The 16,012-nt window shown below is 39.3% G+C and overlaps 1 protein-coding gene across 6 annotated transcripts in view; it reads right to left on the bottom strand.

Moving 5' to 3' along the window:
• The window catches only part of ABCC5 (ATP binding cassette subfamily C member 5), a 69,478-nt gene that overhangs the window by 34,110 nt on the left and 19,356 nt on the right, over window positions 1-16,012 (bottom strand). For 5 of the 6 annotated variants that reach the window (XM_062625942.1, XM_062625935.1, XM_062625936.1 and 2 more), the window contains 16 exons: window positions 15,778-15,951; window positions 14,288-14,435; window positions 13,630-13,778; window positions 12,887-12,994; window positions 10,784-11,134; window positions 9,200-9,271; window positions 8,954-9,078; window positions 7,918-7,990; window positions 7,158-7,361; window positions 6,378-6,521; window positions 4,540-4,642; window positions 3,663-3,847; window positions 2,898-3,044; window positions 2,412-2,541; window positions 1,726-1,879; window positions 1,454-1,582 (listed from right to left, as the gene is read on the bottom strand). In XM_062625942.1, the coding sequence (XP_062481926.1) occupies window positions 1,454-1,582; window positions 1,726-1,879; window positions 2,412-2,541; window positions 2,898-3,044; window positions 3,663-3,847; window positions 4,540-4,642; window positions 6,378-6,521; window positions 7,158-7,361; window positions 7,918-7,990; window positions 8,954-9,078; window positions 9,200-9,271; window positions 10,784-11,134; window positions 12,887-12,994; window positions 13,630-13,778; window positions 14,288-14,435; window positions 15,778-15,951 (2,396 nt within the window). Of the gene's footprint in view, window positions 1-1,453; window positions 1,583-1,725; window positions 1,880-2,411; window positions 2,542-2,897; window positions 3,045-3,662; window positions 3,848-4,531; window positions 4,643-6,377; window positions 6,522-7,157; window positions 7,362-7,917; window positions 7,991-8,953; window positions 9,079-9,199; window positions 9,272-10,783; window positions 11,135-12,886; window positions 12,995-13,629; window positions 13,779-14,287; window positions 14,436-15,777; window positions 15,952-16,012 lie in introns of those variants that run through there. The other variant, XM_062625941.1, reaches the window with a different exon arrangement.

Genomic DNA, 16,012 nt, shown 5'->3' with positions numbered 1-16,012 from the left:
AATATTGTGTGGTTTAGCATGCTATTGGCTTAGCTTTACTTGCTTAGCATGAGTAGCTAGACTTGCTGAAGCCTTGGGCTGTGAATCCAATAAGGTATTAGAAGACCCCAGGCCAAAAAATCATCATTGGACTAGAAAGGCACAGGTGCGCACACATGCAAGGAAGTCAAAAGGGATATCCATTGGCTCACTGGAGCCACCCTCTGTGAGGAGACTTCAGTCATAGCAGTTAAAGTCTTGGGTTATGTGTCTGCGATTCCTTGAGTGGTGTATGAACACTCAGGCAGCAGCTTCTCCCCAACGCTGTGTACAACAATGAACTAACTACACTGGGATGAACCAAAACTCAGGGATAGTACACATATTTTCACAACTTCACCTATGCAAGACCTTCCAGAGGATGCTCAATGGCTACAAATTACTCCACAGGCAACAGCAGCAGAGCTTCAGAATATGCATAGAACATGTTATTTTATACATAAGCGTATAAAAGTTACAGCAAGTTTTGACAGGATTAGTGACACTAATTAAAACCCATAAATAACCACTTTATTTACAATCCTGACACTGCAGAGCTGAGAAAGTGTATTTAAGGGGAGACACTTGAGACATTCACAAAGCCAATAACTAGATTTTCTGATCATTCAACTCAGTTTTACACTAATCGCTGTTGCACAGTGTGTGCAGTGCCTAGCACTCTAGCACCATCAATGCTAAGAGACTATTTGCACCTCCACAGCTTCTTATCTAAACTGGTGTAGCAGTGTTTTTCCAGAGCTTCTGTGGCAATTATCCCTGTACCCCAACACTGTTTGTCTCATGACCTTGCACCTGCAAAACCCTGATAATTGTTATGGCAGGTTCTCATGAGCAGCTACCACTCACTTGAGAAATGTTTCACTTTCCCTCACTAACATTTGTTTCGCAGATTTTAGTTTATGCTAGGAGAAAACAAGCATAGTGCACAAGGCAGCTAACAATCACTTAAATACTTGATAAGTACTATCCAACTACATATATGCACACAGAAACTAACAGATCATCAACATGCACACTGAGTTTTTGTTAGCATGCTCTAAGCTAATGCTAATACCAAGGAGAAACAACCAGTAGGAAGTATGAGCAGGATCTGATGGGAAGTATACACTACCACAGAAAAAGTATGGCCAAAAAGTTGTCCTCACCATCATCACTGCCACCTGCTCTGCTGCGGAGAACTCCATAGAAGGGCATTCACACAGGACTCCACCACTGTTCTACTTGGCTACTGGGGAGTTTTCCCTCACCCTTTCTAATTGTTCTCTTTTATTTTTGGCCCGGAAAAGTAACTTTCACCTTCTAGGGCAAATCTGCATGCCATCAGCTACAGAACCCATTAATAAATCATTCTGAATGTAAACCTGTTGCACCCTGCTTTGGGCTCCACGACTTTCACATGAATATCCAGACTGACCTGTGCAGAAATTCCTGTCCTTTGTGGTAGGCATGGATTGTGGATAGACCCTGGATGCTAGATGTAATATGAGACAGGAATGGAGACTGTGTGATGTTGTCCAGACGCTTGAGCTCTCGAATAAAAACTCTGAAAGGACACAACCATTTTTAAGTGACAAATACAAGCACCATATGCCAACCACTACATAAATGCATATATGCTCGAAGAAACCTATGTTCTTACTAATAGGTTAAAGCATCTTTACTTTTAGTCAAAGAAGCTGCACTTACCTAGACACAACATGTAGGACTGTGAACAGGACAATGAGGGGTCCCACAGCCACCAGGAACCAGGGGAAAACCCCAGAAATCATCCCCACACAGAAGAACACAAGGATGACATTCTGAATGAACATTTCTGCTTGAAATGGCAAACGAACATCAACTGAAAAAAATGGAGGGAAAAAAGGAAGATCTTGAGTACAGAAAGCTCAAACAACCTATTTAAAGCAATTCAGTACAGCTGATCATCATCATTAAGGATGGTGATTTCTCATGGTTTACTGAAATTAAAAAGGTACATTTTCATCAAGGGTGCTTTTGTCTTCTGAGGCACTAGTAGTCTTTCCAAGTATTCCCATTTGCAGAAATACCACGGATACAATTCTGATGTAATTTTTTACTTTGCTGAACATCAGCTTCACCCTGATACCATTAACTGCTAAGAGTCCATGTGCAGTCTATAGGTACAAAAGCAGCTGCACATTTTCTTCTTTATAAGTTAACAGACAGACTTGAGATCAGCTGCCTTCTAGAATCATAACCTAAGTATGTCCCAATTCTGGCTTCATCTATTCCAAGTGCACATTTGGCAACAGATACAGGATATGATCCCCCCAATAAAAAGAGACCAGAGAATATAAAGGCGTTAACTGAGGTCTGAATGTGGGATTTACAGTGCATACAGTGGGAGATACCTTCATCCATGTCTTTGGAAAACCTGTTGAGAATACGTCCAGTGGGTGTAGTGTCAAAGAATTTCATGGGGCTACGCAGAATCCGTCGGAAGAGCTCATCATGGAGCCTTGAGGATGCTCTGAGAGTTCCCTGACAATGCAGAAAACATTGCAGCATTATGAAAGACATTTGCCTTTCCATCACTGGACCTCCCTGGGCACCAAAACACTCTGCTCATTTTCTTTCTTCAACCATAAGGGTTTTTTTCCCTTACATTCTGTGCTTCCAAATAGTGGGAGGAAGCTATTAATTTGGGCAGAAGTTTAACAGAAATCACGGTGCAGCCCCAAGAGTTGACTTATGGAAACCTCACAATCTGATCCGACTTCCTCCGATTCAAAAGTCAATCTTGGGAGGTGACCAAAAGAATCATGGTGACAGCAATATGTGGAAGGAGGGGGAAGGGATGTGGCAAAGATAAGAAAAATAAGAGCATTGGCACATACCTTTACAAAGACAACACCACGAACAGCCTTCAGGATCAACATAACTGCCATAGACAGTGCATAGATGCCAGCATAGTAATGCATATGAGGGTTATCTTTCATACTGTTGCTTACAACAGTATCATTTCCCAAAGTCACAGTAGTGTTCTGCAGAAAATTCAAGGTTTCAGTGAACAGCTAAGATAAGGATCAAGAATGTACACATTACACATGCTAGAACTTTAGAGTCTTGTGTCCCTTCACACTATATTTGATATTTCTTTAAATGAAGTACTTTGAACACTTCAGAAAGATTCCCTTAGCAGAGATTGCTGACTTGCAGCTTTGTAGCCCTTGGCCTTTTTCCTGCAACATATTTGAAAAAGCTACCACTATACCTACTTCATCCGATTCCTAATCCCTCATTTCACGCTTCTTTCTTATGTTCTTCTGAACAATGTTGGATACTTTCATACCACCACTCCTTGAATACGTTGCATAGTCTTACCCAACACAGTTGTTATTTTCTGCCAGTATGCAGTAATTTCTTTACGTCACACACCTTTTTTTTATTATTATTTATGTTTAAGGACCTCATTGCTTATTTTAATATTGTTGGCCATCTGCAATTCATTATTTTTTCTGAGGTTAGCAGCTTGTTTCCCCTTCTCCTCCCCCAGAAAAATCTTGCAGTTATATTTGAATCTTTAAAAGCAACAAGACTTGCAATCAAAGCCCCTAGAGTGGGAAAAGTCCCAGAGAGTAGAGAAAAGCGATTTATCTTACTCCACTGCCTTGCTTGATCCAGAAACTCAGCCACCAATTGCTAAAAGCTGTACTGCCCACATTCAGCACAAACAGCGCCATGATGACAAGGAAAGCAAAAGGACCTCCAGCTGCCTGAATGTAGACGCCATAAACAGACCAGGGGACAGAGCCTTTGCCTTTCTCTTCCAACTGGACCAACTGGCCTGTGAAACAAAAAAGGAGGAAGAAAAGGGAGTGAGGAAAACCAAGCTGTTCCGTGAAACTTCTGTAAGTTTGTGAACATGTGCAAAACTACAGTAATTTTCAGACTGCAGAGTACTTTCAGAAACACAGACATAATACATAGAACTCAATAATTCAAACTGTTATTCAAAAAAAAAAAAAAAATCACATTTCACCTGCAGAATTATTCACATCATGGTATGTTTGAAAAAGCTTCCTCAGCACAGACTTAAGCACTAGGCTAGTATCAGACTCTCTAATGCTTTTTAAGCACTGCTTAAAGTTCAAAATTAACAGGCAGCCGCAGAATAAACGTCAGACCTTCTAATTCTTCATACATAAATGCCATGTCCTGGCTAAGACTCCGTGAGTTCCAGGCTATACGCATTGCCCTCTAGGACAAAAGGGAGAGGTGGTCCAAGAGACAGGGTATTACAACTCCTTTGTGCTGATGTTCTGACCAGCAGCAGCCTGACTCAACTTAAACATTGACACATATTTAATGAATGTTCTTTGGCTGCTGCCCATACCCTATCATCCATGTTGAGTGACCATGACTTGAGAAAGCTTTCAAAACCAGAGAGGTATTTTCATAAAATACTTTGAAAGCAAGTATTTTAAGCATATTGGGTGTATAAAATAATTACAGTGAGAAATCTGATTACACAGTTACCCTCTTCCTTCTTTACAACTTTCTCCTTCTTCACAGACCCTGTTTTGGTATTTTTATCCTGGGGTCTTTTCAGTGAACTGTTTGCATTCTTCTTTATATTAATCTGCAGAAAAACAATGACATTAAACACACCAAAGTACTTTGCTTTGACAGTTTCATATCTGAACCCAAACTTTTTACATGCTGCTGGCTAAAGACAAAAGCTTTCAATAGTTTAGCATTCATATCACAGAGGATATTAACTTTGCTGTTATTACAGATGATTGCCAATTCTAGTGTATTAAATTCTCCTCCTCTCTTAATCTGAACTGCTACCAGTCTGTACTAGTAACATGCAAGGTTAATTTCCAGAATCAGTGACACTATGAGCATACAACAGAGAAGAATGAAAGATACAATTCCCTGTCCCTTTTAAAAATAACTCAATTTTATTAAAAGGCTTTTTTGCCCCAAACACTCTAGTGCTTCATTCAGGAAAGCTCTCATGAAACATCTGTAAGGATGAAGTCAGGTCAACTTGGTCTTTCAGAAGTCAAACGTCCAAACACTAAACTGCACTTACTGTTCTAAACCCAGCCATTTTCCCCACAAATGAAAGTTATGACCTGTTCAGAACAGTCTACATTAATTGAAAACACCTACATACCATCCTCAGCATCATCTTCCTACACTTGACGTGAGAAGAAACATCTTACATACGTCAAACCACAGAGAATCTAACTTTATCATCCATTTCTTCTTATCTCATAGGGAAGGCAAATGAATGCTCTTTCCATGAGCTAGTCTTTACAGAGAGACAGCAAAGGTCAGACAAGGATGCAGACTGGAGAAGCTCATGTTAACTACCACTACATTAATCTTAAAATGGCAGATGTATCATCTTCATGCCTCAGGATATGCAGAGTAATGCATTATATTCTATTACTTCTTTTACTGGCATCTCTCAGGAAAAAATTTCACCAAGCACCTTCTATATCTGTGTATTTATCACAATGCCACCTTTTCAGTAATTTTATTTTTTTAAATGTCTGCAACTTATAAATAAAGAGCCTCTCATCTCTTCAGAAATAAACTACCGATGTGCTTCTTAATCTCTCCTTACTAAGAGAAAATGCACACAAGACTTAGAGAAGTAAATCATCATCAAATATAAAGCAGCAAAGTTGCTTACTCCAAAGAATAACTTCAGGAAATAAGCAGGAGAAAGGTGGAAAAAATAGATATCTGGTAATTTCAATGCATGTCCTACTGAATGGCTCTTGTTATTGTCTAGATTTACATTTTTTCCACCAACTATAATACTGGAGCACAAGTCTGAATTTACAGTCAGTTTCATAACACAATGTCAAGCAACAGTCAACTCCCCCTCGCTCCCAGCAAAGCATTTTTCATTACATTTCCAAAATGCCATCACACCTAACTTTTGACAAACTGCATCACTTTTGCTGTGCCTCAGACACACCCATGTGAAAAAGAAGTAACAAAAGAATTTTTTCACACAAAGGTTTTTCCAGGTCTGTGCTAATTTGGAGATAAATTAAGAAGTGAGGTGTAAGATAAAAGAGACAGGCTTCCTGCTTTGAACATCACCAGGGGAGATAATACATTACTTTCATGTTCAACTCATGAGTTTATCAGCAGAGTCCTTCTACTATGAATTCCCTAAACATGAACCATGACTGCAAATACAAAGTGCTAATGAAGCACAGATTGCTCTACAGGAAATCTATTGGTCAGATCAACACATGAATGTGTGAAGCCATTTTCCCATCTTCCAACTACATCATTTGGTTCATCTCATAAGTCAACATTCAGAGCACCTCAAAATAAAGAAGTACCTCAATATGGGGTGTTTCTCCCAGCTGTAGGTTATTAAAAATAGTTGCATAGTCCCCATTTAAATTCATCAGTTCTTCATGGCTTCCTCGCTCAGTAATGCAGCCTTCTTTCATGAAGATCACTTCATCACAGTCAACAAGATACTGGAGAAAATGGCAGTAAGAACAAGCCTCTATCACTACGTGTGACCATCACACTCCCACACAATACTTTTCAGTAATTCACAGTCATCTGCATACAACACAGCCCTTCTTCTGTAACAGAATTCTAATATTCAAAGGTCCTACGTCAACTAGAGCACCAAGATTACTCTCACCCTACACAAATAAAGTTTTTATGTTCTATCAAAGCCAATCTGTTATGGATGACACAATTCAGGATACTTAAACATTGCAAATACTGATATAACCAAGTATCAATATTTCTATGCACAGAAGATGGGGGGGGGGAACGGGGGACACGACACTCAGATTACATCAATTCCAATTTACTGATACCAAATCTAAGTGTTTTCTGATGTAACGAAGCTTTGAAGCAAGTTAGTAAAAGTGGGGTTTTCTTTAGCCAAATGCTACCAGTCCCAGTCGGACACCAAGCAGCACTGGTATCAAAGAATTAGATTGTGCTCCAGGCATATTTGCAAACCTAGTTTGTAAACAATGCATCCTGTAGGCAGACAGGATTGTGCTGTAACAGTTCAAGGCATAGACATTTCTAGTATGAAGTCAACTGACTAAACAACATTAAGAAAGTCAGACAAAAAGTGAGAGATAAAATACCTGAAGCTGATGAGTGATGAAAAGGACAGTCTTTGACTTCAGGTGCTTCTTTATTGCACTGTTGAAAATGTGATTTCCAACATGAGCATCTAAGGCACTAAGGGGGTCATCAAGGATGTAAATGTCCCTGTCACTGTACAGGGCTCGAGCTAGACTGATCCTCTGACGCTGTCCTCCACTCAGGTTAGCCCCTCGTTCACCAATCTGTACAGACACACACCTGTTATTTATTTCTACAGCACCATGCAACACAGATACTCAGAGTTCAAGAGGTGACAGAGGTAAAGTAGTCCATAAGATTTTTATTTATGTATACATGCACACACACCCATAATACTATATATTGGTTTAATACTATATATATTCCACTTTAGGTGTCCACTTCTTTGTGAAATGTGTTATATATTTAAACTCACAGTTAGTTTGCTTGAGATGTGGCAGTATTTTGCTTATTTAACTTTTTTTTTTTTGTATTAAAAAATCCATGCTTTTTTTCCTTAGCTATTTTAAATCAAGTTCAAATAGGTCCCTGTTAAGGCATGTAAATCTACAACACAAAAACTCTCAAACATCAACATCCAAGGCAAAAATATGGCACAACTCTCAATAACCAATGGCCTGCACTGATAAGTTGAGCTCAAAAAAGTACATTCAGCTTACATGCATACCAGACCGATGTTCCTCTCACTCCAGTCTAGTCTGCCAAACCAAAACTGCTTTCTCCATCTACTAATTACTTGACTATAAGCAAAACTTATACCTCTGTCAGGTCCCCATTTGGAAGTATGGCTAGGTCAGGCCTTAGACAGCAACCATTCAACACAGTATTGTACCTAAAGAACAAAGAGATAAATAGTAAGAACACTAGTTTTCACTAGCTAGTACAGCACTATCTCACTTTCTATACTGACAGCAAACACACCAGCAGCCTAAAACAAATGATCTGCCTTGGATTCCTGGGGGGAATTGCAGATAATAATTAATCAACTACCCAGTAGGAGCTGAGGGCTTTCAGCCTGGAGAAAAGGAGGCTCAGGGGGTACCTTCTCACTCTCCAACTACCTGAAAGGAGGTTGTGGCAACATAGGTGTCAAGTCTATTCTCCCAGATACAAGCAATAGGGCAAGAGGAATTAACCCAAAGTTGCCCCAGGGAAGGTTTAGATTGGGCATTAGGAAAAATTTCTTCATCAAAAGGATTGTCAAGCATTGGTATAGGCTGCCCAGGGAAGTGGTTAAGTCACCATCCCTGAAAGTATTTAAAAGACATGTGATGTGGCACTGAGGGACACAGTTTAGTGGTAGACTTGGCAGTGCTTCGTTAATGGTTGGACTTGATGTTAAAGATCTTTTCCAACCTAAATGATTCTATGAAGTATTGTGAAGGTAAGGATGCAATTTCTTTCCAGGGATAGCTAGCACAGGCCACAGGAAAGGCCTGGCAGGGGAAGAACCATGGAAGATGCTAATACATTGCAAGCAGCAGCTGTGTTTAAAGAAAGACCAGGACAGCAACAGCAAATGACACTGCAGTGCTGCTCCACAGCAGCTGCTGAAAACAGGGGTCAGACAATACTCCAGCATGAAGTACAGCCCTCATTGCATATGAGCAATGACAGACATGCTGACAACCATAGAGACCACATGCAAGAGAGACAGGTTCTTAAATGAGACTTAAAGACAGACTCTAAAAGGATACCTAGGCTTTAACTGCAGTATAGTCTGCATTAAATTTTCTCACATTCGAGCCAAGAATTACTAAGCTTTCATGAAAATCAGCAAACAGTTCTGACAAACCTTTCTTCATCATATTCCTTGCCAAAAAGAATATTGTCTCGAAGTGTAGCATTGAGAATCCAGGCCTGCTGGGCCACATATGCAAACATTCCACTTACTGCAATGCTACCCTCCAACAGGGTCATCTGAAATTAAAGATAAAACTCTGAAATTACACTATTCCATGTTTAGAATAGGCTCTCTTCTACAGAGAAGTGAAATAAGAGGAGAGAGAAGAACAGAAGTAGTCAAAACAGGAATTCTCACCTGTCCTAAAATGGCTGAGATAAGTGAAGTTTTTCCACTCCCCACACTGCCACAAATTCCAACAAGTTTTCCCTAGACAGAGAAAAAATAATTTATGGTATCCATTCCTTACATACTCCACCCCTTTCAGAATTTGGACTACCTTTTGTACCTCTGAAGGGTCAGCTGGACATTAATGACAGCTAAAAAGGGACATAGACAAAAAAAACAAGACAGTATTTTAACTCTCAAACAATAAAGGGTAAATACGATCCCACAATGGACTAAAATCACATCAATGCTACAGGTAAAAATTAATGTATTTTAAGATCAGCTTCCCTTTGACTGAGCCTGATACAGGCCCAGAAAATGCTGCACTCAGTCAAAAGCACTAAGGCCTGCCTGAACAGAACACACCAAGATGCTTTTGAGAGTGGTAAGGGAAAATATAAAGAGGAGAAAGACCGAAAGAAAAGCAGAACTTAGGATATTTGGGTCCATTAAAGCTCCTTGCCTATGAGATACAGTTTACCAAGGAACACATGTCAAGAAAAGGCTAGAGACAAGTCACGTTGAAGCATTTCTCTGAAATAAAATGGATGGGTTGATACCCACATTAAACAATGAATTAATCAGAACTATTTTTGTTCCTTTTGTGTAAAAAATGTAAAGCAGACAAAAAAGGTATATAGTCACTTGTATATAAAAAAAAAGGTATGTAGCCACAGAATACATTGCTGTATTCTCTCTTTGCCTCCTCTCACTTACAAGCTTCTGACAGAAAAATAGCCTTTACATTTTCATGTAACTGCATACTCGTTTTTCATGGCTATTTTTTAAACTATAGCATCCTCCTCAAAATTTAAAATATAGGGGTTTTAATAGCTTAAAATAGTTTAATCTCTCTAGTCATATGACTACGGAATACAATTTAACCATAAATACCCTGATAAATGCATGTAACCTATTACTACAACATTCAACTGCCAAACTGCAAAACTTTTGTATTTGTAGATGTCATGTAGTATATTCAAGGCTTTTTCTTTGACATTTTACATGCTTTTACCCATCTTCGAATAAGGACCGCAACCACTTTTAAATTCTTAAAAATCTGTGTACTTCTACCATACAAATATTCTCTAGGATTTCTTCAATGAAAAGCGCTCTTAGGCTCCATTAGAACACCTAATCACCTAAAATGTTCACCCAGAACATAGCTGAAACCCTGCCAAATTATCGAATGGCTGCAGGAACACACCACCTACCAATACCTCACTGATAAGCCTGTTGCCCTGCTGATTCTTTAAACTAAATGGCTCATGTACTGTAAAAAGAGTTACAAAGAACAAACCCATCAGATCTGAAAGCTATACAACCTGCACTTGTTTCGTAGGCTGCTGGTAAAGATCTAATTTGCTAAAATGGCACAGCTGTTTACAGCAAGATCAGACCCTGCATCCTGGATACTGCAGTTGCCATGGATATTACAGGAGTGCACAAAAGTAATGTGCTCCATTTCATGCAAAAATACACAGCTCTCTATTCCAAGGGACTGCTAAAAATGAGGCCTTTTGAAAGCTCAGATTTCCTCCTTTCTTCTCTTACCTTTTCTATCTCTAAGTCAATGTTGTACAGAGTCCTCTGAAGCCGAAAGTTAGTTAGGTGGATAATTTTGTTCTCCTCTTCGGGGCTACGATGGTCATCACTGTCCACTAGAAGATGGCCCTTCTGCTCTGCCAGCACAGCTTGCTGTCCCTCATTCTGTAGCTTCATTTTCTCTTTCTTGCCCTTGGTGACTTTCTTGTCTTTTTTCACTTTGGGGGTCAACTTTGGTGAGCTCTGGACGCTGGCGTGGGAGAATTCCCAAGCCAAGGTAGCATTTTTCACCTCTATCGCGGTGTGAGGATTGGCTGGTTTTTTCTTTATCATATGAACCTCTTCCATTAGAAATAAACTCTGATAGGAGTTGTGAGAGAGGTGTAAAGATGAGACACCTGATCAAGACTGGGAGACAAGCCTATGGCACACTCACGCAGCAAAACACATCAGGCTATACAGTAGGAGGAAGCTGAAGAGCAAAAGGTAGCTCATTAGTGTAAACTAACTCCAGGCCTGCTAAGTGGCCGGGGCATTCCTGGATGTGGTGGAAACACTTTGAAGCACAGATTTTTTACAGAACTGCAATACTCTTGATGTGGTACAAGAGGGGCTTATTCTTTTAACACTGTTTGCAACTGCAGCTCTGTAACTTCCAGATTAAAGCCATGAGTAGAATACATCAGTTGGTAAGGAGAGGTCACTTTGGGGGAAAGTGACTGACTCGTCCTACACACCAACTCATTACAGAAAGAGACAGAATGATGGAGATAGAATGACTTTTCACTTCAGCCTTTACCCTTCAACTTTTCTGCTGGGAAAAAGTCATCCCACACAAATTTAGCTGACCTATCTATTGTAGGCTGCTTGACAGTAAGTAGTAAGCCATTAAGTTCATTGTATCACGTTTTCCACCACATCCATCAGTATTTACAATCAACACAGATTAGGAAGATATTTTTACACAGTTTAAGAACACGATAAAAAAAGTGTTTCCCACTTACATAATTTATGTTTTGAACTAAGAAGCCTTTTGTGAAGACTTCTCAATTCTCAGCCTTATTCTTGCAATTGTTATGCCTAAATCATACATTCGCAAAAAAGCTTATATTCATGTACAGAGCCAAGAAGTTAATTACATTCTTACTGTGATGTTAAGAGTACCCCCACCCTTTGTTATACACCCTGCAAAGATTATACTTTTTACAGTCAAACTGGGAGATATTACAATTTCCTTTCTTCTCTTCTCCTCCCCCCGAACTCCCTTCAATGCATAGGATTTTAAAAAGCCCGATTTGGCATAACCCAGATGATGAAACAAAAATGTTCAAAAGCAATGGTATTTCAAAACCTTTATGCAGATCCCAATCTCCTCACACCCATACATGTTTCATGAATGCATTACAGAGGATCCACCTATCTGTCAATGCTTGTGGAATCCTGTTCGGAAATTTCTGCAATGCCTTCAAGGGAGAAGCCAAAATAAAGGCCTGTCCTTTGAATTCATATTGAAGTATACACAACATATTCACTCCACAGGGACTGAAGGATAAGACTGCTTATATACGGGTTTTAATTTTCTGCCATAGATTCTCTTTTGTCAGATAGCAACTGCATTCTATTCAAAGAATGGAGTTTCAGTCACTTTGATCTGGCCTGGAAACATAAAACCTCAGTTTTTCATGACAACAAATAAAACTTTACTAGTTGTGCAAAGCTCCCTACATAATACTTGGCATTTCCAAAAGGAATTTCATTAGCATAACACAAAATTTCACTGGAGACATGTTGCACTGTCTTTTCGTGCAGATGGTCTCAAAAGGGAGTTTAAGAATTATTATACTGAGAGCCATTTGGTCTTGTAATCTATCTCCTATAGGGGCTAACACGAAAATCCTAAAATCATTAAATATTTTCCTTCTCTCACTGGCATCATCTTAAATTTCTAATATTTCTTCACTAGATTTGTATCTGTTTTGCAGAATCCAATAATGTGGAGTACCAAGTGTAGAGAAAATGAACATAGCCTTCCAAGTCTCCCCTTAACTTCTGTTATACACATAGAACACTCCACACTTACAGTTAAAACCGCAAGCCAAAATGACTGCTTACCTTAAATCTGTCAACAGAAACAGATGCCTCAGACAGAGACTTCACTGAGAAAGGTGTTACTTTTAGTGCAAAAGTCATTGAATTGAAGACAGTGACCACTGTGAATGCCTAAAAATGAAACAAGAAAGAGAATCACATTTGGATGCAATATACTAACAACTCTAACCTTCTGAAAGGTGAAGTGTCACAGCAGCAATCCAAACCCATGGAAAAGGACCACAGTCCAAGAATAACCATTTAAATTTCCAACATATTCTCAAATGGCAGAGAACAGCAGATCTACCCAACTCTTTCTCCTGTGCTTTGTAACAGACCAAGAGAGACATCTTCCATATTTGGGTTTGGAAGTCTTTTGAGAGCAGCAGCTAGCAAATTCTGCACTAGCATATTATTTGAGAAGACCCAAGTTCAAATCTTGTTGCAAGAAATTTGTGCTGTTTGCATCCAAGCACACTGTAAATCAGAAACATCCAGTAACCCAAATGCCATGAATAGCAAACATGAGTGCTCATTTGCCTTCAGTTCCAAACCTGTTCCAGGAAGCCAGGACTGAAACAGCACTGAGAAATTTTTGTGCAAAGTATCAGACTGCATTTGCTGCTGTCACACCCATCAGCTGTTCATTTTTGTGAGAAAGGCTACAGTCTGGCCACACAAGCACAGCCACAAAGCAAAGAACATGATGAAGAGAAATGGTTTGTAGCAATATTGTAAAGAATATTTTCAACACTGCAGCAAGTTACCTGAGCTGCTGTAAGATCGTAGCCAAGGATCATGTGGACAGAAAAAGTCACCACACTGGCAATGACTACAACTATAGGAGCCACACCCACAGTGATGCTCTGGAAGTAGCCCGCACGCTCCAAGATTTTACGTTCTTCCTCACGAATTTCTAGAAATATATATTTACATTTGAAGTACGATTTGGGGGGTACATACACAACAGACTCTACCATAGCACTATAAACACTGAGTAAGAGGCCTAAATCTATGCTTTAGCACTTACGTATCACATTATATACCATCTCATCTAAAGCCCACAGTTACAAAGGAGCAAACTATAACGGCCTGTAAATCTCCATGAGGACAGATACCTCATTTTAAATTTAAAAATGAAGCAGCCAGCACATTAATTAAATTATTAAAAAACCAAACTAAAATTGAAAAATTAAGATCAGTGCCAAGCAGCAATCATATTTATGCTAGAAGGTGAAACTTTAGAAGCACGTCTGTTTGTCCAACCCATCATGCATAAAAAATAGGAAGCCTCAAGGATGAAAGTGTTGTTATTACATTGTATACACATCAACATCTATGGTACTAAGAAGCAAGGAGACACCAGGCTATTAAGCAATGGGGTGCCTGCCCAAAAAGAAATATTTACAGATTGTATGAACTCACTTTGAACATTCTGAGAAAACGGTTTGACCCAGGCATACATTTTAATGAACTTAATGTAATTAAGGACTTCATTCATCTTCTGCACACGCTCATCTGTTGTTGATACACATTTTCGTCTGAAATAAGCTGTGAGGCGTGAAACAAACATCTGAAACAAAAAGCAACACCATGCAACATTAATGGCAACTCAGAAAGAGCAAGTATGCTCAACTCATCCTAATTACCAGAGAAGGCCAATTCTGAATGTGAAAAAGGGATTCAAGGATGGGGCAAAGGAACTGTTGCTCTAACATAAAAGTCAGGCTGGAAATACTATTCATATTCTCCCACCCCATCTGCACTGAGCACTGGATTCATGATAACAAGTTTAAACAAAAACAAAATTTGTGAAAATAAAAGAGTGTGTGCTTTTACCAACATTGAATACTACCAGATATGTTAAAGTTTCTGAAGCACAAAGACTATAAAAACATTAACCTAAAGACACAACATGTTGACCCTCACAGCAAATGAACAGTAGAACCTAATTTACCCAACCTTTTAATCTGGTCCCTTAAGGCAAAAGAGCAAGCCGGACTTTGCCAGTCAGATCAACTTCTACCATATGCCAATGCTATGAAGGTGGTAAAACACTTTTAGCATTTTTACTAAACCAATCTAAAAATAAGCAGCCATTCACATGTTTCTAAGGTTTTGCTACTCTTACATTCCTGGTCTGAAATTCAAAGCCAACAAACTAATTTTGGAAGTTTTCAGCTCCCTGCCCTTCTTCATACCCCTGTAATCTCTTTGAGTCCCCATCAATACAGAAGGACTGCTGAAAAGAACTGGGAAAGACGACCAAACTCCGCTCTTCATTCCCCTCTTATAAAATATTATTCCCATTATTTTAATTCTCACTGCTGGCCAGATAAAATGGACCAAAGTAGACCTCACAACATTCAGCCTCCACACTTTATAAAACTGTATAATGTTAATAATTAATACATTGATACATCTTGAGCAGCCTTACACAACATCTTAGAGGCAAGAAGATTTTGGCTTGAACTAGACTATTCCAGGGCTCATCAGAAGTAGAGGCAGGATTAATCCAGAACGTACTCCTCTAGATACAGTGCTTTTCAATGCCATTTGTTGAAGAGCGATGAGCTCACACAACACTGAGCTCCTGTACACAAGCTGGAGGCCTTGTGTCTTTCCAACCTTTACCACAAGCACCTCAGCATTTTGCAATTTGATTTAGCTGTGCATCTATACATCTCAGTCAGATCTATGAGGTTTCCTATCTCCATTTTTTAATTAATTTTGGGCTTCCTGTTTCCAAATTTCTGCTTCACGTATCATCTTTAGAAACACCTTCAATAATACCTTTGATGACATGCAGCACCATAAATGGGCTAAATGTAGTACATTTCAACACCTCCTATTCAGAACTATAGATATGTCTGACCTAATAAAAACGAAGCAAGTCTTAATTCTTTACAACTCACCATTGCTGGGTAGAAAAGGATGAAGACAGCAGAGCCCAAGAAGCCTGTTGGACCCAGAATAATCACATTATAAACCATTCCTAAGATGGCCACAATAGGGCCCCCAGCCAACAAACTGCCAACTGCTGCAGCCTCAAACATCCTTTGACCATCATTGGAACACACATTTATGAGCTGAAAAATACACATAACAGACCATTTAGATTTAAGGCACAGCTCGTTCTCAAAAGAATGT

Source organism: Pezoporus occidentalis, unplaced genomic scaffold (genome assembly GCF_034315485.1).
Source record: "Pezoporus occidentalis ecotype Australia unplaced genomic scaffold, CSIRO_AGI_Poc_V1 ctg285, whole genome shotgun sequence".
In the NCBI taxonomy this organism is placed as follows: domain Eukaryota; kingdom Metazoa; phylum Chordata; class Aves; order Psittaciformes; family Psittacidae; genus Pezoporus; species Pezoporus occidentalis.
The sequence above is the reverse complement of the archived record's forward strand: the minus strand, read 5'-3'. Positions and strand labels throughout refer to the sequence as shown.